The sequence below is a fragment of the Rhinopithecus roxellana genome, chromosome 13, assembly GCF_007565055.1.
Source record: "Rhinopithecus roxellana isolate Shanxi Qingling chromosome 13, ASM756505v1, whole genome shotgun sequence".
Taxonomy (NCBI): Eukaryota; Metazoa; Chordata; class Mammalia; order Primates; family Cercopithecidae; genus Rhinopithecus; species Rhinopithecus roxellana.
This window is the reverse complement of record NC_044561.1, coordinates 52283522-52302517: the sequence shown is the minus strand read 5'-3', so window position 1 is coordinate 52302517 and position 18996 is coordinate 52283522. Positions and strand designations below refer to the sequence as shown.

Genomic DNA, 18996 nt, shown 5'->3' with positions numbered 1-18996 from the left:
GGTATTTGCAAGATTCTGTTTCAATAATGAAACTCATTAGGAGCTACTTTTTGTGAGCCACTGAAAGAAAGATGTGTCAGAGGAGTCAGCCTCAACCATAAATTACTTTTTAAAACATGGATATTTTGTAGAAAACCTAGCTAAGTATAACCATTTTTGGAGCAGCCATTTTGATTAGAATGCTAAAATGATTCCAGAGAAAATGTATAGAGATGGCACCACATGTGAAATCCATTTACTGCACCGTTATTAGGCAAGCTGTTGCAGGAAAGAAATGGAAGGAGATGGAGGAAGATGGAGACTGTGAAGAGCGGGAGAGGCTGGGCTGTTCAACACCAACAGCCATTCCTCAGCTCCAGCCGAGTGACTCCTTGCAGGATCACAGGCAAACACTGCCAGAGATCCAGATTTTTAAAGAGAAATCACCTGATTTTTAAAACCCAAGTGACAGGAACACAAAATTGGTCTTTCGAAGAGCAGTCTTCTCTCTCTCTCTCCCCATGCGTGTTTTGCTGTAGAATGATAGGCTAGTGGTAAACTTCTGACTTCTTCAGGAAGGTTATACAATGGGGTTCATTTTAAAACACTTTGGGAGGCCACAGAGGGAGGATCACTTGATGCCAGGAGTTCAAGACTAGCCTGGTGGTAGCATAGAGAGACCCCCATCTCTGCAAAAATTTAAAAATTAGCTGGGCATGGTGGTGAATATCTGTAATCACAGCTACTCAGGAGGCGGAGGCTACTCAGGAGCTGGAGACTATTATCCTCAGCAAACTAATGCAGGAACAGAAAACCAAATACTGCATATTCTCACTTACAAGTGGGATCTAAATGATGAGAACACACGGACACATACAGAGGAACAACACACACTGGGGCCCATGGGAGACTGGCTTTGAGTGGGAGGAAGGAGAGAAAAAATAACAAATGGATACTAGGCTTAACACCTGGGTGATGAAGTAATCTGTATAAAAAGACCCCATGACATGCCTTTACCTATGTAGCTATGTAACAAACCTGCACATGTACCTCTGAACTTAAAATACAACTTTTTTCTTCTTTTTTTTTTTTCCTTTTCTTTTGTTATTTTTGAGACAGAGTCTCGCTCTGTCGCCCAGGCTGGAGTGCAGTGACACTATTTCGGCTCACTGCAAGCTCCACCTCCCGGGTTCACACCATTCTCCTGCCTCAGCCTCCTGAGTATCTGGGACTACAGGTGCCCGCCACCACGCCTGGCTAATTTTTTGTATTTTCAGTAGAGACGGGGTTTCACTGTGGTCTCCATCTCCTGACCTCGTGATCCGCCTGCCTTGGCCTCCCAAAGTGCTGGAATTATAGGCGTGAGCCACTGCGCCTGGCTACAAGTTTTAAAAAGTAAATAAATTGCTTATTTGCTTTATTTTTTGTAGAGATGTGGTCTTGCTATGTTGCCCAGGCTGGTCACAAGCGATCCTCTTGCCTCGGCCTCCCAAAGTGCTGGAATTACAGGTGTAAGCCACCATGCCCAACCTGGACGATCCTTTAAAATATGTTTTGTGTATACTTTGTAATGTGCAATATATTATCCCAGTAGTACATGTTGGGTGAACCATATGAAATTGCCTTTTTTGTAGGTTAAAAATGGTAAAACATCAGCAATTTCAAATGGCTCAACATAACATATAATTCATAAGTGAATATATGTTAGGGGGCGGGCACACATTTTTAATTTTGTAGTTTTTTTTTTTTTTTTTTTTTTTTTTTTTTGAGACGGAGTTTCGCTCTGTCACCCAGGCTGGAGTGCAGTGGCCGGATCTCAGCTCACTGCAAGCTCCGCCTCCCAGGTTTATGCCATTCTCTTGCCTCAGCCTCCCGAGTAGCTGGGACTACAGGCGCCCGCCACCTCGCCCGGCTAGTTTTTTTTGTATTTTTTAGTAGAGACGGGGTTTCACCATGTTAGCCAGGATGGTCACGATCTCCTGACCTCGTGATCCGCCCGTCTCGGCCTCCCAAAGTGCTGGAATTACAGGCTTGAGCCACCGCGCCCGGCCAATTTTGTAGTTTTTTGAGACAGAGTCTTACTCTGTTGCCCAGGCTGGAGTGCAGTGGTGCAATCATAGCTCACTGCAACCTTGAACTCCTAGGCTCAAGGCTCCTGAGTTGCTGGGACTATAGGCACACACCACTGCACCTGGCTAGCTTTTAAATTTTTTGTTGAGAAGGAGGTCTCCCTCTGTTGCCCAGGCTGGTCTCAAACTCCTGGGCTCAAGTGATCCTCCTGCCTCAGCCTCCCAAAGTGCTGTGATTACAGGTATGAGCTACCGTGCTCAGCTACATTTTTCAGAGAGAGGGATACATGATCAAAACCCTGGAGCTCTTAGGTTTCATACTTTTAGTTCATTCATGTAACTGCAAAAATCAGAGCGCTAAGGAGGCCCCAACCTCACCATATCCTTGCTATCAAAAATGTCTGACCCACAATATATGTGATTCCATTGCTAGCCACAGCTAAAGTGCCTTGTTTTGTATTTGCACTAAGCTGGCCAGATTCTAAGTAATTTAGAATTAATGTAATGTGAAACTATCATACAGCATATATATATATGTGTATTTTTTTTTTCATACAGCATATATTAACTTTTTTGAGCAGGGTCTCTTTCTGTCTCCCAAGCTGGAGTGCAGTGGTGTGATTTCAGCTCACTGCAGCCTCAACCTCCCCTGGCTCAGGTGATCCTCCCACCTCAACCTCCCAAGTGGCTGAGATTACAGGTACGTGTCACCACACCTAGCGCATATTTTGTATTTTTAGTAGAGACGGGGTTTCACTACATCCAGGGAGGTCTTGACCTCCCCTCAAGTGATCCACCTGCTTTGGCCTCCCAAAATGTTGGGATTACAGGGGTGAACCACCTTGCCTGGCACATGCAGCATATTTTAAACTCTGGAGGTTGATGCCATCAGAATTTGGACTATGTTTGGTTTATTTAGGATAAACTCATTATTGGACCAGGCTTTTATTTGTCAATAAAACTGATTTACCAAGAAAACTCAACAAAGCCAGATGTGATTATTTAGTTTTTATCTCAAGCATCACATGAAGGAGTAAGGATAAGACTTCTAGTATTTTTCTGTGATCCAGTATTTTTATGCGAAAAAGCCAGCAAAATTAGGGGTCATATTAAATCCTTTCTGAAATTCACACAGGTTTAATTGTTTTTAAGTCTGAAAAGATGTACTTTAAATAAATAAAAGAAACAATAAAATACAATTTTTAATTTTTAAAAGAAAAAGCCAAACTTGTTCAAAAACCAAAAAAGTAAACATTTTAAAAGCAAAAAAAAAAAAGGGCCCAGAAAAGAAAAACACAAAAAGAGGCATTTTTCAAAAGACTGAAGCAATAAAAAAAATTGATGTTTGTTACCTTTAGACAAAGGAAAGGGAGAACAGCAGAATGTGATTTTACTTTGCAATGTGTACTTTCTATAATGCTTGGATCACTAAAAGTATTTCCGTTCATTACTCCTACTTTTTAATATATTAGGCCTAGTATGGTGGCTCATTCCTGTAGTTCCAGCGCTTTAGGAGGCCTAGGTAAGAGGACAGCTTGAGGCCAGGAGTTCAAGAGCCGCCTTGGCAACATATTGAGAACTGTATCTACAAAAGACATATTTTTAATTAACTGGGTGGCTGGACACAGTGGTTCATGCCTGTAATCCCAGCACCTTGGGAGGCCAAGGTGGGTGGATCACCTGAAGTCAGGAGTTTGAGACCAGCCGGGCCAACATGGTGAAACCCCATCTCTACTAAAAATACAAAATTAGCCAGGCGTGGTGGCACATGCCAGTAATCCCAGCTACTCAGGAGGCAAAAGCAGGAGAATTGATTGAACCTGCCAGGCAGAGGTTGCAGTGAGCTGAGACTGTGCCATTGCACTCCAGCCTGGGCGACAAGAGTGAAACTCCGTCTCAAAAAAACATTGCTGGGCGTGGTGGCCCATACCTGTCGTCCTACCTACCACGAAGGCTGAGGTGGGAGGATTCCCTGAGCCCAGGAGTTCAAGGCTGCAGTGAGCTATTATTGAGCCACTGCACTCCAGCCAGGGACAGAGCAAGACCCTGTGTCTAAAATTTTAAAAAATAAAATAGAATACTGAAATAAAATATTAATAGTTTATAATTTTAAAAGAATTATTTTTAAAAACCATGAAAAACCAAAAAACCTTAAAGCAGGGACTATTTAATTCCAAAAATGTCTTAAGCAAAAAAGGTGATTATCAAACATTCTTTCAAAATATTTATTTCAAGTAGAAATCGATATAATGTACTACATACAGGGAGACACCACATGTAAGATAAGTAAGTCAAAAATGTTCAGGAATACACATTTATCATCAAAATATTAAAAACTCAAAATAATTTTACATTAGATACTTTAATTAAAAATAGTGTTCATGGGTTAAGGGGAGGGTTAAAAAAATAAAAAATTTAAAAACTAGTGTTCATCTATTAAAATAACAAGCCCCAAACAGTCACCAACTAAGAGTGAAGGTTCTACTCCCTATAAATTCATACACACAGCCCTTATACAGTCATCACATACATTTTTATCTAATTGTCTCCTAAAAATCCCTATCTTTTTGTTATTCTTTTTGTTTTTTTGAGACAGAGTTTCATTCTTGTTGCCCAGGCTGGAGTGCAATGGCGCAATCTCAGCTCACCGCAACCTCCACCTCCCGGGTTCAAGCCATTCTCCTGCCTCAGCCTCCCAAGTAGCTGGGATTACAGGCATGTGCCACCACGCCCAGCTAATTTTGTATTTTTAGTAGAGACGGAGTTTCTCCACGTTGGTCAGGCTGGTCTCGAACTCCCAACCTCAGGTGATCTGCCCGCTTTGGCCTCCCAAAGTGCTAGGATTACAGGCGTGAGCCACTGTGCCTGGTCCTTTCTGTTACTCTTATGGGAATTATTTGGTGGGTTAAAAAAATATTTTTTGGCCGGGCGCGGTGGCTCAAGCCTGTAATCCCAGCACTTTGGGAGGCCGAGACGGGCGGATCACGAGGTCAGGAGATCGAGACCATCCTGCCACTGTACTCCAGCCTGGGCAACAAGAGCGAAACTCTGTCACAAAACCAAACCAAACCAAACCTTTTTGTTTGTTTGTTTTTCAAAATGCTACTAAGCAACTGCATCTGCCCTTGGATGATAGATTAAAATGGGGTTTAATATCTAAATTGTTTTTACAAAAGCAGAAAGAGCTAAGTAATGAGTCTCAGCTTAAGTAGGAGGTGGAGTGGGTGACTAGGAAGAATCCGTTACCTGATCAGCGAGTGACAATGCTCGAAGGAGCTGTGAAAATGGGCTCTACCAGATAACAACTGTGTTGACACAGACCTTCTCTTTGTCCTGGAATCCTCTCTCAAAGGTATGCATGAGTGCACCAAAAACGAATCGCCAGGAGAAAGAAAAGTAAAAGCTGACTCTCTGCCCTGAGTAGTGTGCGGGCCAGGGGCTGCCCGAGAAGTCTCCAGCCTCTGTACACTCAGCAGGGATGCGTGGTGTCCTGGCTCGGGTGTCCCCAACAGAATGTTGGGGCAGGTCCTGGAGCAGGGCCCAGGAGACAGAGACAGACTCATTTGGATGAGGAGCACTCGCCGCCCCTTGAGGAGTCGCCGTGAGGGAGCGGACCCTCCCCACAGGGGTCACCCCCTCCTGAGGATCGCTACCCTCAGTTGATGCCCTGGTCTCTGCCTTTTTCCTGCAGACCTCCCGCCTCCTGGGGCGGAAGATGGAGGGGCGGGGGTCCTTCCTCTGGCTCTTCAGCTTCCGAAGCAGACTCAGTGGACTCATCGTCGTAGAAGTCAATCGTGGCTTGCACTGGGAAACTGGCCAGCACTTGCTCCCCGGAGCTCTGCAGGTATTCTTGACGCTTTGACATGGGTAAACAGACTCTAATATTTAAGAAACAAATACACCATTAATCAACCTGAACCTCGTCCTCAACCCCTTCTAGAGGATGCTTTTTCCCAGAAGCAGATAACTCCCCAGTTTTCCTCTCTGGTCTTTGCCTTCACAACACACAGAATTTAAGCCAGCAGAACAGAGAACTGTAGGCACCTATTGGAGGGACCTGGTGATAAACCTATCCCAGTTCACAAGTGAGTTATAATCTGACCCAGCCAGTCAATTTAGACAGTCGCAAGGAAAAGGGTGTGCTTCAAGGAAGGTAAAAGGCAACTGAAAACATTGAATTCTAAGATTAGGAGGCTCACTCTGATCAAACAGGGGACTTGACTCTTCCTGGATAATTGATGTCCCACTTAGGTGAAGCCCCACTCTCCCACCCCACCCTCTGTCCCCTGCAGCATGGGAAATGCTGTAACCCCTTGGGTTCTGGAGGAAATTTACTCTGACATCTCTGAAACCCTGGTCTAGAGAAGCAGCTAAGTTTTCCAGATGTTGCCATAGAGAAATTGGAGGCACAAGTCCCTTGCTCTGCCAGAATAAAAAAGATGTGCTGAGGAAAAAAGGAAATAAAAGAGAGAAAGAAAAAAGAAAGTGCTTAAGTATGTAAAATTTGGAACCCCTAAATTTCATGTTTTTATAGAATTTTGGATTTGCTCATACATGGCAAGTATTAAGATATCCCCTCCCCATAACCTTTTTTTTTTTTTTTTGAGAGGGAGTCTTGCTCTCCCACCCAGGCTGGAGTGTAGTGGCGCAATCTCGGCTCACTGCAACTTCCGCCTCCTGAGTTCAGTGATTCTCCTGTCTCAGCCTCCCAAGTAGCTGAAATTACAGGCACCCGCCACCACGCCTGGCTAGTTTTTGTATTTAGTAGAGACGGGGTTTCACCATGTTGGTCAGGCTGGTCTTGAACTCCTGATCTCAAATGATTCGCCCAACTCGGCCTCCCAAAGTGCTGCGATTACAGGCGTGGGTCACCACTCCCTGCCATAATCTTTTATCCTTTACTTATTTCCTTCTTTGTTTTTGAGAAAGGGTCTCACTCTGCCACCCAGGCTGGAGTGCAGTGGGGCAATCATAGCTCACTGCAGCCTTGAACTCCTGAACTCAAGCATCTCCCACCTAAGCCTCCTTAGTAGCTGAGACTACTGGTGCATGCCACCACGTCCAGCTAATTCTTTATATTTTTCTCTTTTTTTTTTGAGACGGAGTCTCACTCTGTTGCCCAGGCTGGAGTGCAGTGGCGCGATCTCCACTCACCGCAAGCTCTGACTCCCGGGTTCACACCGTTCTCCTGCCTTAGCCTCCCGAGTAGCTGGGACTACAGGCGCCCGCCACCGCGCCCGGCTAATTTTTGTATTTTTTTAGTAGAGACGGGGTTTCACCATGTTAGCCAGGATGGTCTCGATCTCCTGACCTCGTGATCCACCCGTCTCGGCCTCCCAAAGTGCTGTGATTACAGGCGTGAGCCACCGCGCCCGGCCTATATTTTTCATAGAGACAGGGTTTAGCCATATTACCCAGGCTGGTCTGTCACTCCTGAGCTCAAGTGATCCTCCTGCCTCAGCCTCCCAAAGTATGAGATTACAGGTGTGAACCACCATGCCTCGACCTGCTTTTCATTCATTAATTTATTTGCATTTTTCTCTGTAGTCCTCTGAGGAAGTAAGTTTGTCAATTGATCACTGCTTATTTGCAAAGCTGATTTCAATATCCTTTTTTTTCATATAGAAGAGAAAAGGGAGAGAGAAAACACCCTTCTGTAAATAATGGATGATAGTTTTTTACTTCATAAGATATCCAATAGACCGGTGGTTCTCGACCTCCAGGGGACATCTGGCAATGTCTGGAGACATTTTTGATTGTCAGAACTGAGGGGAAGCTACTAACATTTAGTGAGTAGAGGTCAGGAATACTGACTGGTAAACACCCTATGAGGCCCAGGCTAGCTCCCACCATGAAGAATTATCAAGCCCAAAGTGCCAACAGTGCTAAGGTTGAGAAATTCTGCAACAGACAGAATGTATATATTCATCTAAGACAGAAATATGAGCATAGTTCCATTTTTAGCCATGTTTACAATTAGGTATTTATACTGAAGTATTCACAGGTGAATTCCTAGCATGTCTTGAGATTTACTTTGAAATATGCTGGGGTGGGACACAGTAGCTCATTGGCTCATATCTGTAATCTCAGCAGTTTGGAAGGCCAAAGCAGGAGGATCAGTTGAGCCCAGGAGTTTGAGACCAGCCTGGGCAACATGGCAAAACCCTGTATCCGAAAAATACAAAAAAAAAAAAAAAAAAAAAAAAAAAATTAACTGGGTGTGGTGTTGTGCACTTGTAGTCCCAGCCACTCCAGAGGCTGAGATGGGAGCCTGGGGAGGTGGAGGCTGCAGTGAGCTGCGATGACACCACTGCACTCCAGCCTGGGCAACAGAGCAAGACCCCATCTCAAAATAAAATAAATAAAATAAAATATGCTAGCAACAACAACATAGTCGCGGGTGATGAATATGATCAGCTCAGACCATTGATAACTATTGAGGCCGGTGATGGGTACATGGGGTTCACTGTACTATTCGCTCCACTTTTGTGTATGTCTGAAATTTTCTGTAGTAAAAATATAAAGTGAAATTGTATATCCAGTGTGCAATGCATGGCTGTAGCTCATGCTTTGTCAGTCACAGCATTGTCAACCAATCAAAAACAGGGTGGCCGGGCACAGTGGCTCACGTCTGTAATCGCAGCACTTTGGAAGTCCAAGGCGGGTGGATTACCTCACATCAAGAGTTCAAGACCAGCCTGGCCAAAATGGTGAAACACCATCTCTATTAAAAATACAAAAATTAGCCGGGCATGGTAGCACCTGTAGTCCCAGCTACTCCAGAGGCTGAGGCAGAAAAATCACTTGAACCTGGAAGACAGAGGTTGCAGTGACCAAGATCGTACCATTACACTCCAGCCTGGGTGACAGAGCGAGACTCTGTGTCAAACACAAAAAACAACAACAACAAAACAAAACGGGAGCAGCAGCAGTGTGTCTGTGAGGCCAGCTGTGGGTAGGTGCTGCGAATGGATGCCTGCAGGGCATGAAGCAGGGTGGTGACTCTCAGTCCTGGCTACACATTAAGACCCCCTGGGGAGTCTGTAAAAATACAAGCCAGGCGCAGTGGCTCACGCCTGTAATCTCAGCACTTTAGGAGGCCAAGGTGGGTGGATCACCTGAGGTCAGGAGTTTGAGACCAGCCTGGCCAACATGGTGAGACCCCATCTCTACTAAATATACAAAAAAAAAATTAGCCGGGCAGGGCGGCACACACCTGTAATTCTAGCTACTTGGGAGGCTGAGGCAGGAGAATCACTTGAATCTGGGAGGTGGAGTTGCAGTTGAGCCGAGATCACACCACTGCACTCCAGCCTGAGCAACGGAGTGAGACTCCATCTCAAAACAAACAAACAAACAAACTCGATGCCTGCGTCTTTCCCTAGAACAAGTGAATCAAAGCGCCTGGGAGAACCACCCAGGCATCTGTATTTTTAAAAGCTCCACTAGTAATTCTATGAGGATTGAAAACCATTGGTGTGGCCAATATCTGTGGCTCATGCTTGTAATCCCAACACTTTGGGAAGCCTAGGGAAGAGGATAGCTTGAGCCTAGGAGTTCAAGACCAGTCTGGGCAATATAGTGAGACCTTGTCTCTACAAAAAATTACAAAATTAGCAGAGCATGGTGGCACATACCTGTGGTCCCAGCCACTTAGGAGGGTGAAGTGGGAGGATCGTTTAAGCCCAGGAGGCAGGGGTTGCAGTGAGCTGAGATTGTACCACTGCACTCCAACCTGGATGACAGAGTGAGATGTCAGAAGAGAAAAGAAAACTATTGGTGTAAGGCATACAAGGAAAGCTTCCTTCTAACCAGTCTGAGAGGTCTAAGCTTCATGCCTACACATGAGTGTCTTCGGGTTGTATTCAGCTTTCCAGTCTTATAGAGTAACCAAGGCAAAGGCACCTGGAGGAGTGGAGGCGGCCCAGGCAAGGTTAATTTTAGTAAAGGAGATCGAGAAGGACAGACAAAGAATAAGAGAGAGACAGAGACAGAGAGACAGGCAGAAATCCTAAACATGAGCCACTTGTCTAAAACGGGCGGAGTGTAGATGGATACAGCAGTGAGAATTCTGGTCACCACCAGGACCACGACACACACTTCAGAGGCAGGAGGAAAAGGCTCTCTCAAAGGTGCTTGGCACCCCCTGTGCCGGAGCCAACCATTTACTCAACACATAGATTGTTTTTTTTTTTTGGAGACAGAGTTTTGCTCTTGTCACCCAGGCTGGAGTACAATGGTGCAATCTCAGCTCACTGCAACCTCCACCTCCCAGGTTCAAATGATTCTCCTGCCTCAGCCTCCCAAGTAGCTGGAATTACAGGCACCCGCCACCATGCCCACCTAATTTTTGTATTTTTAGTAGAGATGGGGTTTCACCATGTTGGTCAGTCTGGTCTCGAACTCCTGACCTCAGGTGATCCACCCACCTCAGCCTTCCAATGTGCTGGGATTACAGGCACGAGCCACCATGCCCACCCTGAACATACAGATTTTGAAGGTCGACTTTGCACTAGACAGTACACTAGCTTATATCCTGGTAGGACAATAGAAATATACCTCAATATCTAAGTTTTTATAAATGCATATACAATTCATATGCAATTATATAAATATAATACAAGGCATAATATGTAATGAGAAGTAGAAATAAAAGGTATAGAGAAAAGAGAGAGGCCAACTGCACTTTGCAGAAAACACTGAATGGATGAATACATGGATGGATTCCAGAAATCCAACAAAATATCCTTGGTATAAGGAAACTAAACAATACCAAAGAATATATTGAATTATTTTCCACTTTGTTGAAAATCTATGTGGTTGAAGACACTAAAGTGTATTAACGCCTATATTAAAAGGAAATTACAGATTACTTATTGTGAAGTCATGTATTACCTTACAGGATGCTGAAACCCAAAGGCTTCCTTTGATCCAAAAGTGTGTTGGTCAGCCCTAGGTTCAAGCTGTAACGACAGACACATACAAACACAGAGACAGTGCAGGAGCATTGGAAGGTGACATCCTGAGGTTTTAAACCACAGAATGTAAGTCACCTGCAATTGTACATATCAATATCAATTTTAGAGCATTTAGACACCTTATCAGTATTTGATAAGCCTGTGTTCCTGTTACTGTGGCCCAAAATGTCCCAGGCACTGTGAAGAATTCCTATGAAAGGAGTCAGACACAGTGCCTCGGTCCAGCATTTTACCATCTAATGGACAGAAACTCACATGTGTGCAAATAACCGTGCTACAAAGCATCACATGGTGAGATGCCCATGATTCTAAGCATGAAGGAAGATCAGGAGCGGGCTCATGGAGGGCCTCGCAGAGACATCTGTGGCATGTGGATTTGCAATTCTAAGACTACTTTGGCAGAGGAGAGCATCAAATTCAGAGTGGCAGTACTGGGCACGGTAGCTCATGCCTGTAATACCAGCACTTTGGGAAGCTGAGGCAGGTGGATTACCTGAGGTTGGGAGTTCGAGACCAGCCTGACCAACATGGTGAAACCCTGTCTCTACTAAAAATACAAAATTTAGCTGGGCGTGGATGTGGTGCTGCATGCCTGTAATCCCAGCTACTCGGGAGGCTGAGGCACAAGAATCACTTGAACCTGGGAGGCGGAGGTTACAGTGAACCAAGACCCTGCCACTGTACTCCAGCCTGGACGACAGAGCGAGACTCCATCTCCAAAAAAAAAAAAAAAAAAGAAAGAAATTCAGAGTGGCAGGAAAACAGAGGGCGCAGGTGGGGAGCGGTGAGGAGCTTGGCGTGGTACAAGTGAGACACTGCGATGGGTAAAGGGCTCATACAGTGACATTTGCCTTGAATACCCACTGTTGAGTTTAGGTTTGACTCTGGATACAGGAACTGAAGGTGGATTTTTGAGTCAGGGAGTCCAACTATCAGATCCGTATTTCAAGGAGAGCAGTGGTCGCAGGGAGCTATGCACAGATGAGGCTGAGGTAGAAAGGGCTTGGAGGAACCAGTCTTGGCAATTGATGGTGAAGAGCTTCTGGATGAGGGCAGGATGGGAACTCAGGCTGGGTGCTGTGGCTCACTCCTGTAATCGCAGCACTTTGGGAAGCCCAGGTGGGCAGATCACTTGAGGTCAAGAGTTCAAGACTAGCCTGGCCAACACGGTGAAGCCCCATCTCTACTAAAAGATATAAAATTAGGCCGGGCGCGGTGGCTCAAGCCTGTAATCCCAGCACTTTGGGAGGCTGAGACGGGCGGATCACGAGGTCAGGAGATCGAGACCATCCTGGCTAACACGGTGAAACCCCGTCTCTACTAAAAAATACAAAAACTAGCCAGGCGACGTGGCGGGCGCCTGTAGTCCCAGCTACTCCGGAGGCTGAGGCAGGAGAATGGCGTGAACCCGGGAGGCGGAGCTTGCAGTGAGCTGAGATCCGGCCACTGCACTCCAGCCTGGGCGGCAAAGCGAGACTCTGTCTCAAAAAAAAAATAAAATAAAATAAAATAAAATAAATAAAATTAGCCAGGTGTGGTGGCACATGACTGTAATCCCAGCTACTCAGGAGGCTAAGGCAGGAGAATCACTTGAACCCAGGAGGCGGAAGTTGTAGTGAGCCAAGATTGTGCCATTGCACTCCAGCCTGGGCAACAAGAGCGAAACTCCGTCTCAAAAAATATAAAAAAAAAGAGAGATCGAGACCATCTTGGCCAACATGGTGAAGCCCCATCTCTACTAAAAATACCAAAAAAATTAGCTGGGCATGGTGGCATGTACCTATAGTCCCAAGCTACTCAGGAGGCTGAGGCAGGAGAATCACTTGAACCTGGGAAGCAGAGGTTGCAGTGAGCTGAGATCACACCACTGCACTCCAGCCTGGCAACAGAGCGAGACTCCGTCTCAAAAATAAATAAATAAATTTATAAAGAGCTGAAATGGCCTGGAGCGGTGCATCAGAAAACCCAAATCTTCAGATTCCAGAGTTCAATTGGAACCAGATGAGGAACAGGACAAAACTTACTATGGCCTGACAAGGAAGGACTTTGACACTGTGAATCTCCACGCCATTCCATCCTGCAGGGACGCTGGGGCGGGGGGCAGGGGCAATGTGCACATGACATTCACGAGCAAATTAGCCTGTAAGGAGCCTCTGCAGACATTACATTTTACCAGCCATATTTTCTTTCTTTTTTTTTTTTTGAGATGGAGTCTCACTCTGCTCACCCAGGCTGGAGTGCAGTGGTGTGATCTTGGCTCACTGCAACCTCCACCTCCCAGATTCAAGCGATTCCCCTGCCTCAGCCTCCCTAGTAGCTGGGACTACAGGCACCCGCCACCACGCCCAGCTAATTTTTTGTATTTTTAGTAGAGACGGGGTTTCACCATGTTTCGATCTCCTGACCGTGATCCTCCCACCTCGGCCTTCCAAATTGCTGGGATTACAGGTGTGAGCCACTGTGCCCAGCCCCAGCCATATTTTCATAATTCACCGTGATGAGCTAAGAAAGTGATGAGGCTCTTTGGAACAAAATCTTTTCCATAAAGTTGTTCACTCTTTGGGGGATACAGGAAGCTGCTTCTTTGTTAAGCTCTGTTCGTAATTATAAAACACTCCTAATTCTTCAGGCTTACTTTATGGCCACAAGCAATCCTGCCCTGCTAACGGCTGTTTGGCGCCCTGCAATCAGACAGGGCCTAACTCGGCAGTGGCAGGTGTCAGAGAAAGAATAGCTTCTGTAAATCGTCCAGTTCTAACTGGACCCTGTTAAAACATTCAGCACACCTTTATCCACTTTAAAAACTTTACCCCACAAACATATGCAGCTTTAAAAGTTTTATGCCAGGCAGGGTGCAGCGGCTCATGCCTGTAATTACCAGCACTTTGGGAGGCGGAGGCGGGCAGATCACTATCTGAGGTCAGGAGTTCCAGACCAGCCTGGCCAACATGGTGAAACCCCGTCCCTACTAAAAATACAAAAATTAGCTGGGCATGGTGGCGCACTCTTGTAATCCCAGCTACTTGGAGGCTGAGGCAGGAGAATCGCTTGAACCGGGAGGCGGAGGTTGCAGTGAGCTGAGATTGCACCACTGCATTCCAGCCTGGGAGACAGAGCGAGACTCTGCCAAAAAAAAAAAAAAAAAAAAAAAAGAAGTATACCACAAATATCCTGATTGTTTTCCAAAAGGATCCTTTGTTCAGTGAGGGAAATGTCTAAATATTCACATCTTATAATGAAATGCGAGAACAGAAATGTGCACAAGGCAAGCACTGTGTTTAAGGTATGTGCCAGTGTGTTTTCCTATGAGCCTGAGGACCGACAGGTGCAGAGAGGCTTTCAGTGGGGGTCAGCCCTTTCCTCCCCGTTTGAGTCTCTGACTGGCCTAAGGCTAAGGTGTGGGAGCCTGGCAGATAGGACAGGCCCAGGAGAACAAACAGTCCCTGATGTTTTCCAGGAAACTGCCTCCCTGGCAGTGCCCACAAGTGGCCAGGAGGGAAACGCCAACAGAGATCAAAAAAGGTGCAGGTAGGGGAGGGAGATAGGGCCCTAGGGGGTGTAGGGGCATGAAGTGGGTGAGGGTGACCCTGCTGCTCAGAGCACAGGGCCTTGAGGCCTTCCTTCTACTTGAGGATTTTTTTGGGTTTTTTTGTTGTTGTCGTTTTTGTTTTTGAGACAGGGTCTCATTCTGTCGCCCACACTGGACTGCAGTGTCTCCATTTCAGCTCACTGCAACCTCTGCCTACCAGGTTCAAGCGATCCTCCTGTCTCAGCCTCCCGAGTAGCTGGGATTATAGGCGCAGGCCACCACCACCTGGCTAACTTTTGTATTTTTAGTGGAGACGCGGTTTCACCATGTTCGTCAGGTTAAACTCCTGACCTCAGATGATCCGAACGCCTGGGCCTCCCAAAGTGCCGAGATTACAGGGGTGAGCTACGCGCCTGGCCTACTTGAGGTTTTATTCTAGTTTTGCGTTGCTTGCCAGGAGCCCTGGTACAGGTCACCAGGCGTTAGCACTCCTCACCGCCACTCCAGCCAATGGCATTTTTGAGAAATACAGAAGAGGGCTTGGGAGCTGGGGAATTATCCTGCTTTGTCGGACGAGGGCGCTGTTGAGCAAGAAGCGTTCCTTCCCCGCGCTAGGCAGCTCTAGTAGCTGGGCTGCAGGCAACCCAGCGCGGTGCACAGTACCAGAGCACAGACTGGCGCTGGCCGCTCTGAGCAACCAGCTGGGCCCTGCAAAGAGAGTACCCCGGGTTGGGGGAGGGGCAGTGGCGGGCTCTACAGCCCCCACATCCGTGGACAGAACTACTTCAGCGTGACAGACTACCTACCGATCAGTGAAAAAGTTACTAAAGTTCAACATTTCTCTGCAAGTAAATTTGTCTCACAGACGTCCTTAACAGAAAACAAAACCCAAAACCATCCGTCTTACTTAGGAAGCGTGCTATCGTATTTTTATTCTTGCAAACAACTAATAGGTTCCACATCCATTTCATTTAAAAGAAAACTGGATAATTGTAAACATCTGTATTTTCACACAAGCACCTTTAAATTTTATGTTTAAGAACTAAGTTTGAATGCAAAAGAAGGAATTATTTTACATTATTTAGATTTTATATGCATAAAAAATTGGGGACTAAAAATCATATCTCTTGTTAATTGATTTATCTGCTTCCTTCTTTGAAGTAAATTAAAATTCCCAATATTCAGATTAATTTAATAAAGTGGTGCAAATATCAAAATAGGGTGGTCTGTTTTCCCACACTCAAGTTTTTTTTTTTTTTTACCACATTACAAATAACTGCACGTTAGGCCACATAACACGTGTTATGTAAATTAAATACATCGTCTTTCCCAGCCTAATTCTTCAGTGTTTTAAGAGTCATCAAAAAAATTTAAATAAAAGTCATCAATTTATATTTTAAAATATAACAAAGGAAAGGTAAATTCTATGAAAGCGAGTCATTACATCAGTAAGTATAAGGCAACTGAGTTACCGATACAGAGTAACAAAAGAATGGTCGAGGTAATTAATCTTGCCCACAAAGCCCTCTGCTTGAGTGTATTTGCTCAGACAACATGAGATACCCCAGGAGTGCTTGACGGGGCTGAAAGTGCTTCAAAAAGAGCCAGACGCTGGGTGGGGGGCTTTTAACAGCAACTCTGGGCACCTCAGACGGGGCTCAGTCCTATTTGCTCTGTGGCACCGGCCCAACGCTAATGGTGCACTCAGCTTTTCTCTAAGGCAAGGGATAGTGGCAGCCTTCTCCCCTCCCCTCCCGACCTGTTGCTTTGCAGAAGAAACCCCAACACGGAGGACATCCCTTATAATTCCCATGAAACGACTATGATTTTTTTTTTTTTTTTTTTTTTTTTTGAGATGAGCCTTGCTGTGTCGCCCACACTGGAGTGCAGTGGCGCGATCTCGGCTCCCTGTAACCTCCACCTCCCGGATTCTAATGATTCTCCCGCCTCAGCCTCCAGAGTAGCTGGGATGACAGGTGTGCACCACCATGCCCGGCTAATTTTTGTATTTTTAGTAGAGAGAGGGTTTCGCCACGAACTCCTGACCTCAGGTTATCCCTCGGCCTCCCAAAATGCTGAGATTACAGGCCCGAGCCACTGCGCCCGGCCTATGACTATGCTTTTATAGTGGGTTTGCTTTTTTAGGAAGGAGAAGCTACCAGGAGCCCAATCTATAATGCGACTCAGGTCTGATTAACACCTTACACATTCAGGTTCCAACTCCCAGACCCCGAGGCGCTCCTGGGTTAGACGGCCAAGGGAGGGCCCTGCGCAGGAGGGACATGGTCCCTTTATTTTAAAAGACGGTGCCACTTTCTGGCTGGAGGTTTTACCTACAACGCCCGTACTGAACCTTACCGGCCTTCCAGTTCCGGTCAGCTCAGCATCTCCAGGTGTCTGGATCCAAGGTCGCCAGGGCGCGGGGCTGGAACGGCAAGCGCCAGGAGAGTGTGAACCCTGGGCACTTCTGCTGCCTTCACACTATGCCATGAGAGTTAATCTTATTTCCAGTGCCTGCCTGAAAAAGAGGCACCAGACCCCCCCAGGAACTTTCCCTCAAGTTCTCAGGGCTGTGGATAAATTACTGTCATTTGTGTTTTTTCTCTCCTGCTACGTCCCCAGTTCTCTGCCTCCAGTTAAGCTTTGAGAATGGAAGTCCTGAATCTCACACAATTATCCGGGAACCCATTAGTTGAGAGATTTCTCTCCCTGCAAATCCTGGCTGAATTATTCAATTCCGGGTTCCCCAACTATAGCTGGCGACTTTGTCCCCGGTTAATTTCAATCACGCCACCTCGGTCACTGAAGGAGCTTGATTCTACAGAGATGATTTTACAGAGTTGTAGGATGAAAAACAAACAAAAAAAGAGGGCTGGGCGCGGTGGCTCACGCCTCTAATTCCAGCACTTTGGGAGGCCGAGGTTAGCGGATCACTCGAGGTCAGGAGTTTGGCCAACATGGCGAAACCCCGCCTCTGCTAAAAATACAAAAATTAGCAGGGCGTGGTGATGGGCGCCTGTAATCCCAGCTACACAGGAGCCTGAGGCAGGAGAATCCCTTGAACCCGGGAGGCGGAGGTTCCCGTGAACAAGATCACGCCACTGCAATCCAGCCTCGGTGACACAGTGAGACCCTTCTCAAAAAAAAAAAAAAAAAAAAAAAAAAAGGGAATCTTTCTCCCGCCTGGGTACCTGGCCCACCCGGCCTACCCGGTCCCTTCCCTACCTCCCTGGCTAATCTGATTTCCTACAACGTTACTGTCTTTAAAAGGGCTGGAGCCCAGGGACAGCGAACGCTGAGACTCCAACCCAGGGACAACAGAAACGGCTACCGAGAAAGTGGCAAAGTGAGAGACTGCCTTTGCAAGGCTGGCTTAGGAGCCCGAGACTTCAGTGTCCCCGGCCGGCGAATTGAGATCTCCTCTACACGGAAGCGTCGACCCCTTTCCTGGCCAGCTGCATCCTGGGCCTCCGCACTTCAGAGCTGTGCGTTGGAACCGGGAGAACTGAGAGCCCCTCCCGGGAACCCGGCTGCCGGCTCAGGAGCTTGCTTGGCGTCGCGGTCGAGCTCGGGAGCTCTGCTGTGGATCGGGGGTTCAGCGGCGCCCCAGCCTCCCGCTCGCTGCGCTCCCCGCACCGCCACCGCGCGCGCCTCTCCGTGCGTCCACCAGGGCGCGGGGCCACCCTCACCTCTCCGGCCCGCGCGGTGGCGGAGGCCTCCAGGGAGCGTCCCCGGGACAGTGACAGCCGCGCCCCCGCGCCTTCCGGGCTCCGGCCGCCGCCTCGGACTCCATGGTGCCGGCGGAGCCCGCGCCCCCTGCTGCGGCGCCGGACTCCGTGCGTGCCTAGATCCACTCGGGCTAGTGCGCTCACCTACTCGCGCGCCAGGTTTAAAAACGGGGGCGGGGCGGCGCGGGCAACCGCGGGGAGGGGGAAGGACCCGAGGAGCTCCGGGAAGGGTGCTGAGGAGGCCGCAGAGTGCGGAGGGAAAGCCCGGGGCGGAGGAGCGGAGAGGTCCAGAGAAGTTCCGGGAGGGGACCAGGGAGCCGGGGATGGGGAGGGGACGAGAAAAGCTCAAGGAGGTGGCGCCGGGTGTCAAAGAGGCGAGTCCGGCAGGCCCGGGCAAGGGTGGGGACGGGACAAAGGAAAGCCGGGGAGGGTGCACCAGGGAAGGGGTGACCAGAGGAGGGAGGTACCAGGGATTGGGGCCACGGGCTCGGGCTGGAGACAGCGGGAAGTGACCCAAGAACGCGGGAGAGGAAAGCGAGGCCCGCGGGCGAGGGGCGTTTCCGTCGGGCGGACTCCCTCGGGGACTCGGGGGACCCGCGCTCACCCGCTGGGCTTCCCCTGCCGGATGTGGGATGTGAGGAGTCCCGGCTTCTCCGTCCCTCTGTGGTCCCCGCGGCCTCCGGCTTTGGTCCTGTGCAAGCATCAGGTTCCCT

General features: G+C 47.6%; 1 protein-coding gene across 1 annotated transcript; it reads right to left on the bottom strand.

Moving 5' to 3' along the window:
- Positions 1-5043: 5043 nt before the first annotated feature.
- On the bottom strand, positions 5044-18368 carry RIPPLY3 (ripply transcriptional repressor 3). Its single transcript, XM_010384504.2, has 4 exons — positions 18245-18368; positions 16914-16980; positions 10944-11011; positions 5044-5926 (listed from the first exon to the last, which is right to left on the bottom strand). Exons 1-4 carry the CDS (start codon positions 18346-18348, stop codon positions 5704-5706), a joined length of 462 nt encoding a protein of 153 aa, XP_010382806.2. The 5' UTR covers positions 18349-18368; the 3' UTR covers positions 5044-5703.
- Positions 18369-18996: the final 628 nt, after the last annotated feature.